The following is a 12655-nucleotide window of genomic DNA, read 5'->3' as shown; positions in this document are numbered from 1 at the left end:
CGGAAGGAAGGCCGGGCGGGGGGGCTCTGCCCGCGGCACGGTACGGCACCGCACCGCTCCGCGCCGCCGCAGCGCCACTCACCGCGCCGCCCGTGCCCCGCCGAGCCGCGCCGAGCGGTGTGCGAGCGCGCCGCGGCGGCCGCAGGTGCCGCGCAGGAGGTAGCGGGGGCGGGCGGCGCTGGCGAGCCAACCGGGGCCCGGCGCGGCGCCGTGAGTCACCAGCGGGCGCACAGGGCGGCCGGGCGGCTGTTATAAGAGCGCCGCGGGGACGGCCTCCCCCCGTGCATGTCTCCGGCTGCCGCCTCCGCTCCTCGCCTCTCCGCCCGCGGCGCCTGCCTGCCCGCGCGCCCTCTCCCCGTGCCCGGCGCGGCGATGCGGCTGGACCGCCAGCGCGGAGACCCGAGCGCCACGGCCGACGGACCAGGACCCGGGCGCGGCGCGGGGCGGCGGGCGGTCCCGCGCTGCTGGGCGCTGCTGCTGCTGCTCGCCCTCGGCTGCCTGCGCGCCGCCGCCGACGGTAAGTGCGGGGCCGGGGCGCGCACCACCGGGGCAGCTCCCGCCGCAGCCGCTCCCGCCGCAGCCGCTCCCGCCGCAGCCCCCCGCGGCGATTTCGTCTCCCACCGCCCTGTCCTTTTCCCTCGCTTTCTTATTATTTTCTCCCGCTGTCGGGCTGCCTGCCCGTTGCCCCGGGGGGAGCGGGGCGGGCCCGTGCTCCCGGGTGGGCAGGGGGGCGCTGCCGCCGCGCCTGCCCCGCCGCCCTTCGTGCTGGGCGAGGCGCCGCCTTCCCCCCGGGGCCCGGGCGGGAGCCGTGAGGGGGCACCGAGCCCCGGGCAGCACCTCCCGCGGGAGCCCCCGCCTGCTGCGGGGAGTCCCGGCTTCCTGATCGGTGCTAAGGGGCATGGTCTGAGTGGCTGGGGCTAATGCGGGAGGGCTGGGGAGGACTGGGGTTCTGTTGTGGAGGGAGAAAGAGGAGCGCTTGGGAAGCTTGCGGCGTTAAAGGTGCTGTCAAACTGCGGTGCAAGTTGGGCTTTGTGCTAGCCGGCGGTGTTGGCATGGCTCGGGCTCAGGGCCCGCGGTAACCACCATGAGGGGTCTCCACCTGGTGGCAAGGCTGAGTCCTGCCGGGGCTGGGCGCTCGCCAGTAGCGCTGCCCCTGGTCAGCTCCAGGGCTGCCTCCCGGCGTAGAAGCTGTTGCCCCTGTGGCAGGGGTGCTGCACAGCTAAGCCAGCTGGATGGTCATTTACTAAGAGCAAAATATTTTGCTCTTAAGTGGAGGTAGTAATCATATGTCTAACTCCGTTCTTGCTTGAGGAGTTTAGTTCCAGGCTACTCTCCCAGAGGAGGTGTGCAGTTGATGTATGCATTGTCATATGGCTCTTAAATCTCCTAGGAAATCTATTGTCCTAAAGTAGGCCTAAGTGTCAGATCTTGGTGGTGTTTCCTGTAACTGAGCAGTAGTTCAGTCACCAGGTCTGTTGGGTAGAGCCCTGCCAGCGTGTTGTTGTATCACATCCTCATACAAAGACAGAGAGAGGAGAAATGTCTGCCTGGTCACCCTTCATCTCCCAGTCATGTAGGTTGCTCCCATGCCTGGCCTAAAACAAACATTAAATAGCTGTAGTATGAAGGACCAAGCTGGCTGGCACTGAAACTGCTGCTGCACTGTGCTCAGAAATCATCACAAGGGGTATGCAGTGGAGGGTAATTAGTAGACGAGCTAAACAAGTTAGTCTGATTGTTCCCTAAATTTGAGTTAGTGGCCCCATCAGCTCTCTTCTACTAGTGGGTGCAATTGCCAAGGTCCGGGAAAAGTCTGAGCTAGTTCCTATATGAGCTCTTGCAAGGTTTCCCAATCACGGTTGGAAGCTTTTCTGGGACTTGGTGTCAGATGACAGTATACAAGTGTCACATGTTTGAAGCTGCCCAGACAAGTAATCTGGCAATTTGCTTAAGGGGCTGAGACTAACAGTGATAGCAGAGATATGCAGAAAGGTAGTTTAACTTGGGTAGTCAGTGCTCCTTCACCCCACACCCATTGCTGTATATGAGCCAACTTCTAGTAAGTAGTTACCTGGGGAATAGTAAAATAATATGTGTTGGCAGTCACAGGCTCTGATGTTACTGGTTCTGTACATTTTTTAGCTTAAACTGTGTTCCAAGGAACAGAAAATGTGTCAAGGTGCTTCTAGTGTGTGAGTAGCACATAAAGAGAAGGTTTGAATTAGTGGCTAATTGATGCTGATCCAAAAATCATTAGGTGTCTAGTGACTGAAGGTACAACTGGGGTATGACTCTTGCTTCAAATAGCAGTGGATTAAACTGGTAGTGCCTAACTAAATGGTTACCTGGCATTGCAGAACTGTGCTTGGTGTAAGACAGGGGCTCAAAGGTACTCACTGTAACTAGCCTTCAACTTAACTGGACCTCATTCCATGCGGTCTTTCAAGTTTGACAGACATCTTCAGGCGCAGTGGCATATGCTGACCTTTACCTTTGTGCACCTGTGTCTTGTTGAATTTTTTTACTTGTTTGTGGGCTATCAAAAGTAGTTGCTCTGACATTTCACTTGGTACCAGCTGCAGAAGCAATGATATCTTATTGGAATGGCTCATTGTTGGGACTGTAATTGTAAAGTTGTAGCTGTTACTCCAAGCTGTGCTATGGTTTCTGTTAGCCTTGTGTGTAGCTTCCCTGTAGCATTTGGTCAAGATGATGCTATGTTTGTAAGTCACAATGTACTAGGCAGTCTTAGCAAGCCGTTTCTGGTTATTCTAGCTTGAACTAGAGTAACTAAGGACCGTGGAGTTATTTTGGGATCTCCTTAGTGGCAGGCTTATTCTAATATCTCTGTATGCTATTTTGGGAAAGGTTGACTGTTCTCACTCTGAATGCCTGGATGAGAAGGTCCTGAAACTGGCAGTAGTCAGTTGTTGCATATTTTATGTAGTAGTACGGTAAAACCTGGTATAATGGGTGACCAGGGCTTTCAAATCTAACCTTCTTTTAAAGGTTGCTGGACAACAAGGTGGTATGAGGCTTAGAGAAAGCTACTAGTTGCGGCATCTACTCCCACTCTTAGGTAGCTGGGGTGTGCCTTCTAGCCCAAGGCAAGCTGATTGATTGATTGACAGCTCAGACCTAAGTAGTAGCAGTTTTATAAAACCATGCTGTTAGAAAGCACATGCTGGTGTAATTCCCAACCAGAAAAGGAAATGGGGGGTGGAAACAGTAAACACAAGAGCTGATGTTCTGATTTTTGGTACTCTTGGAACAAAGTTCCCATGAAAAAAGTTGTTGTCAACTTTGCACTGACAAGTGGGTTACTGCTTTGCTTGTCTAGTGAGTGAGGCTACTAAAACATGAGCAGAACGCAGTATGATGCTGTTTCACATCTTTTACTTTGATCGTGAATTTACGTGAGACATTCAGCAGAGGATTGGTTATGTTGTTCTTCTTTGTGCTGTCCAGCATTTGTGAGTGTCTCATGCCCGATGGCTAGCCAATATAAAGTAAAATGGCTGAGTACCTTCTACTTGTCTTGCACTTTGCACGTCATACAGAGAGGATATAAAATAGCAAATAATATTATACTAAAATTCTCTGAGCTCTGGAACGCCAGGACAAAGCACCTTCACTAAATGACACAACAAACCAAGAAGGATCAGGAGTCTTGCATCGTGCTGTAGGCATGTGCTACCAATACTGATGCACAATCTTGAACACTTGGCTTACGTGCATTAAGTGGAACAGGTCTGTCTTAGCTGCTGAAGATGCAGGCTGCTGCTTTTAGTGACAGTTATAACAAGACAAAGCATGTTCCCTTGAGGGATGGGGTCATACAGTTGTAGAGCTGAAGATACTCTGGAAAAGGCACTCTAAGGATCGTGCAGAAAGCAGTACCTCACTCAAGTGTACTAACAAATCAATACTTACCAGCTGTGAGACAGTGGACTTGATTCAAGAAGGAAGCGATAAATAACTTTGCTCTCTTAGCATCACACTTCTTTTAGTGTAAACTAAGAGGTGTCTCTGGGTGCCACTGTTTGAGGAGTAACATAAAGCATGAAAACTTGCTCAGCTACAAAGCAATTACCTAAGCTATCTATACAGACATCTCAGGGATTCTGCTGTAATGTGTGCAGCAGAGCACTGAAGTGCTAATCCAGCTTGACATGAATCAAATTTAAACTCAGTTTGCTTAAAGATTGAGGAGTTTTGAGAGCACAGTGCTAGGTGTGAGACAGCAGAAGTCATTGTGGACACACATTTTTGCAGACTTGACCCTGCCTTGAAGAGGAAAACTGAGTAAGAACAACATTGAGACTGTTTGCTGCTGTTTGGCAGGTGGACTTATTCATGATTGAATAAGGTGACTACAAAGATTTGGAGTTCAGATGTGTTTTTCTGTTGATGTTACACTGTTTTTTAAGGTGGGTAGCTTCTTGATCAGCAGTGGGGAAAGCAAGAAAGTATTGCTTAACAGTATCAGGGCTTAGGTTCCTTTTTTTCATTCAAGGTGCAAGAGTAAAATGTGAAGAATCCCAATTTGCATGTAGTAATGGACGCTGTATTCCTCAGCTCTGGAAATGTGATGGTGATGAAGATTGTTTAGATGGCAGTGATGAGAGTGCTTGCGGTAAGTAATCCAAATAATAATACCTCTGTAGTAGTACTTGCTAGCTGGAAGTTGGGACTTAACAGTGGATAGCTGGAGGGATGTTTACCCTGTCCAGCACTTCTGGCAGTCAGAATACAAAGACAAATTCCTTAGAACAACCACTTTTTATTCTGTCTGAGGCAGTTGAATTTTCCTGAGTGTTATCTAACTCTCCTGAAATTGGCAACTGAGACAAAGCTTGTGACCAAAATTCTTCACTTGTGAGTGTGATGACTGACAAGAACAGAATATAAGCCTGTTCTCAGTTGTTTCTTGAATACATAATAGAAAATATTTGCTATTAGCACTCTGCTGTTGGCTATTCCATGGTTAAATGCCCTGTTTTATTTGTGAAAGTGATTCTGCTGAGTCTCCTATAAACATTAAATCTAGCTTTGGCTGCCAACTCTTGCCTTAAGCAGACATAGAAGCCAAGATAGATTACTAGATTTACTTGGAGATGAGGCAAAACATACTCTGTATCCATCACTGGTGTGGTTGAACTGCAAGTCTGCTCAAGCAGACCTAAACTATTACCCTAGAGTTACATAGTACCATGCTTCTGTAATGACAAATCAAATTCCTTGGCTATAAACTCAGAGTTCAAAACCTAAATATTAATATCAATAGACTTTATTTTAACTCAAGTCTGTTCAAGGCAGCAGCTAATATAAGCTAACCTGCTTACCAAAAGCAGTCCTTCAGGGCCTGATTAGATGTGTATAAATGCTTCTCTGTGCACAGAATAACTCTGTAGGAAGTGTTAAGCAACATTGTTACTAGGTTGATGGGGACAACACCAGACATTTACGCACCAAGGATATTGAATAACTTTCCTAGGGCAATAACCTTATCCCTGCCAGCAATAAACAAGTGAAGCTCTAGTCTCTAAACAAGTGGGTTTTTCTCCCTTGCAGTGAAGAAGACATGTGCTGAATCTGATTTTGTGTGCCTCAGTGGTCAGTGTGTGCCTAACAGATGGCAGTGTGATGGGGATCCGGACTGTGAAGATGGGTCTGACGAGAGTTCTGAACTGTGCCGTAAGTGAACCTGGTGTAGTGATGTAGGCAAGCCTGTGGGGAGGAGAATTTTGACTTCTTGCCTGCTTGCAGTCTGGCTCTCCTCCCAGAAGCAAGATGAACTTGTCTTGGGGAGGACCTTCCTAAGTGTTTGACCGTGCTGGGGTCTTGAGGAGAATTTTCACTGCTTAAAAAGTTGGATAACTGAGTGGGCACTCTGCATTTTTACTGGTAAGGGATAGCGAGTACAAGGGTTTACTCACAGGCAGAAGCAGCAAGCAGGACATGGCAGGTCTGACCTTCACTGTGGCTTGTCCACCAAGTGATTGCTGTTCTCCAAGGCAAGTACTGTGCAAGTACAGTCCCAATACTAGCAGAGATAGTGTAGGGTCTGAGTGTCTGACTGCATGTTGGGCGTGGGAAGCAGTAGTGCAGAGGCTTGACTGTGAGGTCTCGTGATTAGCAACTCCAGTCTGAAGTTTCATAACTCATAAAGGAATATATGTTTTGAATAAATGAATCGTGCAAAGATGAATACTTGCCTCCTATTTGCTCCTATTGAAGTGATATTTCTCTGTATCAGTAGAATCCACAGTGGGGAATATTTTATCCCCAAGTGCACTTTGGCACTACTCCTCCATAATACTACTTGTAGCTCAAGCTGTTACAGTGTTACTGGTGTGCAATTACAAAGTTATGACTACAGAGATACTATTAAAATACTAATCTATTAGTAGTTGGAAGCATCTTTTTTTACTGAACACTACAGAATAGTGTAGCCTTTTCCATCAACTTACTCAGATGTTGACATCTAAATAACTGCAGCTTAGTCCAGACCTGAAACCTTTCAGTCTCCATCTTCAGAACAGCTGCTGAAACTCAAGATCAGTAGGTCTTAGATTGAACTTTAACTTTTTTTCAACAGATACGAGAACATGCCGGGTAAATGAAATCAGCTGTGGTCCTCAGTCAACTCAGTGTATCCCAGTGTCCTGGAAATGTGATGGTGAAAAAGATTGTGACAGTGAAGAAGATGAAAAGAATTGTGGTAAGGAGAGAAATGGTGGCTCCATAACTCTGTTTGAAATTGTGTAGAGAGGAGCTGGCTGGGCAGTATACCTGGGAAGATAAATTTTTCATAGTATCAGTATCTCTCCTACATTCATCTTGTTTTGCAGCAAACTTTTTCTAACGCTCCTCTATCCCGTGAAGAGCTATACTAATGTAAGCTATTTACTGTGTGTCTTCCTTCTCTACTAGTTTTGGCAGTAGCCATAGATAGGCTTAGTCACTTGGCAAGGTCAACTGTCAGAACTTTTTCTCTGGAGAGTTTCTGAAATTGCTGCTTACATTAACAAATTGTCTCCCTAAAAGTGTAGTTGTGATATCTAGCTAAGGGCATAGCTGATCTGCTTTATAGCCCTATCCTGAAATACTCTGTGAAGCTAGATTTCTGGTGTTTGGATTGCAAGGGAGGGCGGCAGCTTCAGGCTGGTCCACAAGTAGAGCCACCACTGCAGTGTTTGAGTGCAGCATTCCTGGTTTGTTGGAAAGAATTTGCATACGTATGAGTTGTCTGAGGTGTCCTGAGATATATTTACTGTAACCAAAGCCACAGGGCTGGCTTCCATGAGAACCTGGATGGCATAATGAGACAAAGATCTCCAGACTTTTGCTATATGTCTAGGGAGTTGCTTTCTTACTCAGCAACAAATGTCTTAATCTGACAAGTAAATCTACAGACAGCATTTCTAATGAGGCTGATAAAACTATCAGCCTAGCCATACTGAGCTTCTAGCTACGTTGCTATAAAACCAGCATAATTTGTACTGACGTATATTGCATGGGTGTGCTTAACCACAGGATCAAATGGGGCAAGATCTTGCTCTGTGATCCCCATTGGTCCAGGCAAATGGACCAGTGCTCTCCTGGGGACCAGCACAAAACACTTCAGTTTCCAACTACAGTACATGCTGACTGTCTGACTACCTTAATCTGAGTATGTACTCTATAAAGTTATCAATTCTCTTACCTTCTGTCTCTGGTTCACAGGGTAAGAGCCTGTTTTCTCAAAGGTTTGCAATCTGAAGCACAGGACAGCCTAGCTGCTTCAGAGGGTTATTTTCACTCAGTAGTTCAAATCTGATGGCATCACTCATAATGTGTAATGGCAAGGAGGACAGTGTGTGGAATCCAAGTGTCCTGCTGGTGGTCATTTAGGCTTCCCTGTTGTCTTATAGAGGTTGCTGATCTTCTGTTGGCTAACAGCTGGTGAAATACCTACAAAACAAAACACCTTCACACAAAAGTCAGCATTCTTGTGATAATGTACTAATCTCTCTTACTCCTGTTACCTTAGGCAATGTGACTTGTAGTCCAGCAGAGTTCACATGCAGCAGTGGGCAATGTATTTCCAAGAGCTTTGTCTGCAATGGTCAAGATGACTGCAGTGATGGTAGTGATGAGCTGGAATGTGAACCTCCTACCTGTGCAGTTCATGAGTTCCAGTGCAAGAGCTCGACTTGCATCCCCATCAGCTGGGTGTGTGATGATGATGCTGACTGCTCCGACCACTCAGATGAATCTCTAGAGCAATGTGGCCGCCAGCCTGCACCTCCTGTGAAGTGCTCTGCCAGCGAGGTGCAGTGTGGCTCAGGTGAATGTATCCACAAAAAGTGGCGCTGTGATGGAGATCCTGACTGCAAGGATGGAAGTGATGAAATCAACTGCCGTAAGTTCACTTGGTCCTTTTCTAGGAGGTATTGCTTGACTCCTCTTATCTCCTTTGCTTCAGTAAATCTCGAGAGTAAAAGTCTGTAATGGCTGTGTCCTCAGCTTCTCGGACCTGTAGACCAGACCAGTTCAGATGTGAAGATGGGAACTGCATCCATGGGAGCAGGCAGTGCAATGGTGTGAGAGATTGTCTGGATGGCACTGATGAAGCAAATTGTAACAATGGTAAGAGTGGAACTAAGCAAGAAGCAAGAAGTCTTTGCAGAATATCTGCTGAAGCTGGTGGTCACCCTCACAATCTTCTTTATGTCAGTTATTCAGTGCTCTGGACCTGGCAAATTCAAGTGCAGAAGTGGAGAATGCATAGATATCAATAAAGTGTGTAACCAGCAGAGAGACTGCAAAGACTGGAGTGATGAGCCCCTCAAGGAGTGTAGTAAGTGAATAAACTCTTCGCATGATGTTGATATAGCCTCTGAGCTGTCAGATGACAGCTGGAATGCCCACTGGCACTTCTTGGGGCAAACATGCAACCAAGACCAACCTAGTTAATAGGCTAGTTTTTCCCTAGCCAAAGCAGTTATTGGGATGGATGGTTTCTCTATGGCCACAAGGCACTTGAGTGCATTAGAAACACTGAAACTTCAAGAGCCCTCAGTCTTTGCTGCTGCCTACTTTCAGCACAGAGAAAGTGCTGGTAGCTGAGCAAACATGAATTTGGTGGGGGCGTGTCTTGCATATGACTTTTAAGTGCCAGAATGGTTTATCAGATGTGGCAGGCATCATTAGAAGATGGATGGGTACCTGGTAAAGTGCTCCATGAATAGGACTATCAGACTAAATATGCATACCTTCTCATAAGTGGCTAATTCTCTCTTCCAGACATAAATGAATGTCTAGTGAACAATGGCGGATGCTCTCATATCTGCAGAGACCTCATTATTGGCTATGAATGTGACTGTCCAGCTGGGTTTGAGCTTTTAGACAGGAGAACCTGTGGAGGCAAGTATCTCATAGTTTAATGTGGACCCTACTTGTGGTATTGGAGGTGAGCATAAATTAAATTGTTGTTTTTACAGATATCGATGAATGTCAGAATCCTGGTATCTGTAGTCAGATCTGTATCAACTTGAAAGGGGGCTACAAATGTGAATGCAGCCGTGGCTATCAGATGGATCTTACAACTGGGGTGTGCAAGGCAGTTGGTGAGTGTTGACTTTAGACTTTCATATCCTCACTTTAAAATGAGTCAGCAAGGGATGCACTGTTTATACTGCTGTGGTTTTTACACCAGCTGTTGTGGTGCTACTGGTGTAACATGTACAGATCTGATCACTACTAATACTTTGAATGATGCCGTGATACAGTACTTTAAGCTGCCTGACATAAACTGCTTGTGTCAGCTTCCTGGGAAGAAGGATCTTCCCCATCAGGTTGTGGAAGGAGAAAAGGATGAGGTATGGTACAGCCAAGACCTCTGTCAGCATCTGCTAACAAGTGTGGAACGGCACATACTGAATATGATGACTTCTAAAACTTCTTGTGAAGAAGTATGTGACTGGGTATCTAGAACTGCAAATAACACTTAAACTCTTCTCACAGGGAAAGAACCATGTCTAATTTTCACCAACCGCCGAGATATCAGGAAGATTGGCCTTGAGAGGAAAGAATACATTCAGCTCGTAGAGCAGCTAAGAAACTCTGTAGCTCTAGATGCTGATATTGCTGAGCAAAAGCTTTACTGGGCAGACTTCAGCCAAAAAGCAATCTTCAGGTAAATGGACTTAGCTTCAGAATCTAGTGTGCTTTCCTCAACCATCCCATGTTTTATCCAAGCTATTTCTCTAGTCTCTGGTAATGAGAGCTAGATTCCTGGTGTCCTAAAGACAGAGTGCAGTTGATGCAAGTTCCCACAACTAGCAGTGTGTATGCCTATTGCACTTCCTAATAACTGCTGCTATTGTTGTACAAAAGGCACTCTGTGCAATGTCCCACATGTGTCTTCTGCCTGAAATATTGTGCAGTATTTGCTGAGGTGTGCCAAGGGATAGTATTTGTGGAGGAAATGGTTGTAAACAAGTAATTCTTGTCTTCCAGTGCCTCTATTGATACCCGTGATAAAGTTGGAACACACGTCAGAATCCTGGACAACATACACAGCCCTGCAGGAATTGCTGTTGACTGGGTTTATAAGAACATCTACTGGTCTGACTCAACTGCAAAGACCATTTCAGTGGCTAGCCTAGATGGCACAAAAAGAAAGGTTTTGTTTCTCTCTGAGCTGAGAGAGCCAGCTTCTATTGCTGTAGATCCTATCTCTGGGTGAGTATTTGTCCTGGCTCCTTTGAAAAAGTGGACCTACCAACTGCTTCATGTTCTGATAACTGACTTAGGTAGCCTTTGTTAGTTATTGGTCATAATGAAGAGTGATACTACACAGTACTATAGTGCATCATACAACATAAATTCTGCTTCACAGCTTTATGTACTGGTCAGACTGGGGTGAGCCAGCAAAAATTGAAAAAGCAGGAATGAATGGATTTGACAGACAGCAGCTTGTGACAACAGAAATCCAATGGCCTAATGGAATTGCTCTAGGTATGTTGAACTTGTCTCTGTGCCAGAGGTATTCTGGAGCTTTAGCAATTTTTTTGCTACAAAAGCCAAGGTTGTTCTTCAGAGAACTATTTTCAGCTTCTGAGAAAGGGGAGTTTCTGCATGCCTGAAGACACTGCAACAGGCATCAGCACTTCCCAGACACTGAAGTGCAACAGCACTTCTCAGATACTGAAATAGTAACTTCTCTTGAACTGCTCTATATTATTGTTGAGGCACAGGCCGCATAGGCATCACTGCAGCAGCCCTCTGTATCCTGGAATGGTAAGAAACTAGGGCAACACTGCAACATTCTTAAACCTGTGGGTGTTTCAATTCTTGCAGGAAGCTTTGGAGGTTTCCTTCATGTAAACTGTAAATATATTTGGTGTTTCCCCCCTCTCCTAGATCTTGTAAAAAGCCGCCTGTACTGGCTTGATTCTAAACTACACGTGCTGTCAAGTGTGGACTTGAATGGCCAGGATCGTAGAATTGTGCTAAAGTCACATATGTTCCTTCCTCATCCTCTTGCTCTAACCATTTTTGAGGTAAGAATGACTTCCTGTAGTCATTTTCAAAGATCCTCTTCTTGCTGGCATGTGGCAGGAATGATGGGGCTGAGAGCATCATGGAGGTAATGGGATGGAATGACATTGTCTTCTAGGACCGTGTGTATTGGATTGATGGAGAGAATGAGGCAGTCTATGGTGCCAACAAATTTACTGGAGCCGAGTTGGTTACTCTAGTGAACAACCTCAATGATGCGCAGGACATCATTGTGTATCATGAGCTTGTTCAGCCTTCAGGTAATTTCAATACAGTTTATAGTTAAGTCAGTTATACTTGTAAGAAGCCTGCCTTGCATGGATGGTGGCAAATGATACCCCTTCGCTGTACAAGTGTCCATTTCTACTTCTGCTTGGAGCTTATAACATAGGCAGCCCCATGGGGGTTGAGAGGTCTAGTTGCAATTACTCTTTCTTGGGCAGATTAGGTATAAATCTATAACCAGCAGAGACAATTCTACTAGAACAATAAGTGAGCAAATACTTAAATTATACAGCTGGAGCATGAAGGCTCACTCCTGTTAATTGATGTACCAACAGGTAGGAACTGGTGTGAAGAGAACATGGCAAATGGAGGCTGTAGCTACCTGTGCCTGCCTGCTCCTCAGATAAATGAACATTCTCCAAAGTACACCTGTGTGTGTCCTGCTGGGTACTTCTTGCAGGAGGATGGTTTGAGATGTACAGGTACTGTAACACAACTGAGATGTTTCCCAGGGTGGATGGGGAAGGAGTAGGGGAGTATTGAACCTGGTAGCAGGAAGACAATACAGTGGTATAGGCTGACAGCTTTGCTAGAATTAATCTGATGTAATTAATTTTAATGGGGAGGGTCTTAAAAATTAATATGGCCCTCTAAGTCTGCAGTTGCTGTTCAAAGTCCATGCTTTGCTTCTGCGTCATCATCATCATTTGCAACAAGGCCTTGTACCTCCGTGGCTTTCTGCAGACAGCAAGCACAGGGACAAAACATACTCAGCTCCTTATAAAACAGGAGTATAAACTAACATGGCTGTACATATAAATACAGTGTTAAATAATTAATGTTGCTCTCCAAGGAAGTTTGTACCTCCTTTTTTGGTCCG

General features: G+C 46.1%; 1 protein-coding gene across 1 annotated transcript in view; it reads left to right on the top strand.

Annotated features, from left to right (window-relative positions):
* The first annotated feature begins 226 nt into the window (after positions 1-226).
* The window catches only part of VLDLR (very low density lipoprotein receptor), a 17067-nt gene continuing 4638 nt past the window's right edge, over positions 227-12655 (top strand). The window contains exons 1-15 of the mRNA XM_085043209.1: positions 227-517; positions 4517-4636; positions 5575-5697; positions 6602-6724; positions 8036-8407; positions 8512-8634; positions 8723-8845; positions 9292-9411; positions 9489-9614; positions 10012-10183; positions 10507-10731; positions 10889-11007; positions 11413-11552; positions 11669-11810; positions 12111-12257. Coding sequence (XP_084899335.1) covers positions 286-517; positions 4517-4636; positions 5575-5697; positions 6602-6724; positions 8036-8407; positions 8512-8634; positions 8723-8845; positions 9292-9411; positions 9489-9614; positions 10012-10183; positions 10507-10731; positions 10889-11007; positions 11413-11552; positions 11669-11810; positions 12111-12257 — 2407 coding nt within the window. The 5' untranslated portion in view covers positions 227-285. The remainder of the gene's footprint in view (positions 518-4516; positions 4637-5574; positions 5698-6601; positions 6725-8035; positions 8408-8511; positions 8635-8722; positions 8846-9291; positions 9412-9488; positions 9615-10011; positions 10184-10506; positions 10732-10888; positions 11008-11412; positions 11553-11668; positions 11811-12110; positions 12258-12655) is intronic.

The sequence above is a fragment of the Lichenostomus cassidix genome, chromosome Z (genome assembly GCF_008360975.1).
Source record: "Lichenostomus cassidix isolate B80296 chromosome Z, HeHo_3.0, whole genome shotgun sequence".
Taxonomy (NCBI): Eukaryota; Metazoa; Chordata; class Aves; order Passeriformes; family Meliphagidae; genus Lichenostomus; species Lichenostomus cassidix.
The sequence above is the reverse complement of the archived record's forward strand: the minus strand, read 5'-3'. Positions and strand labels throughout refer to the sequence as shown.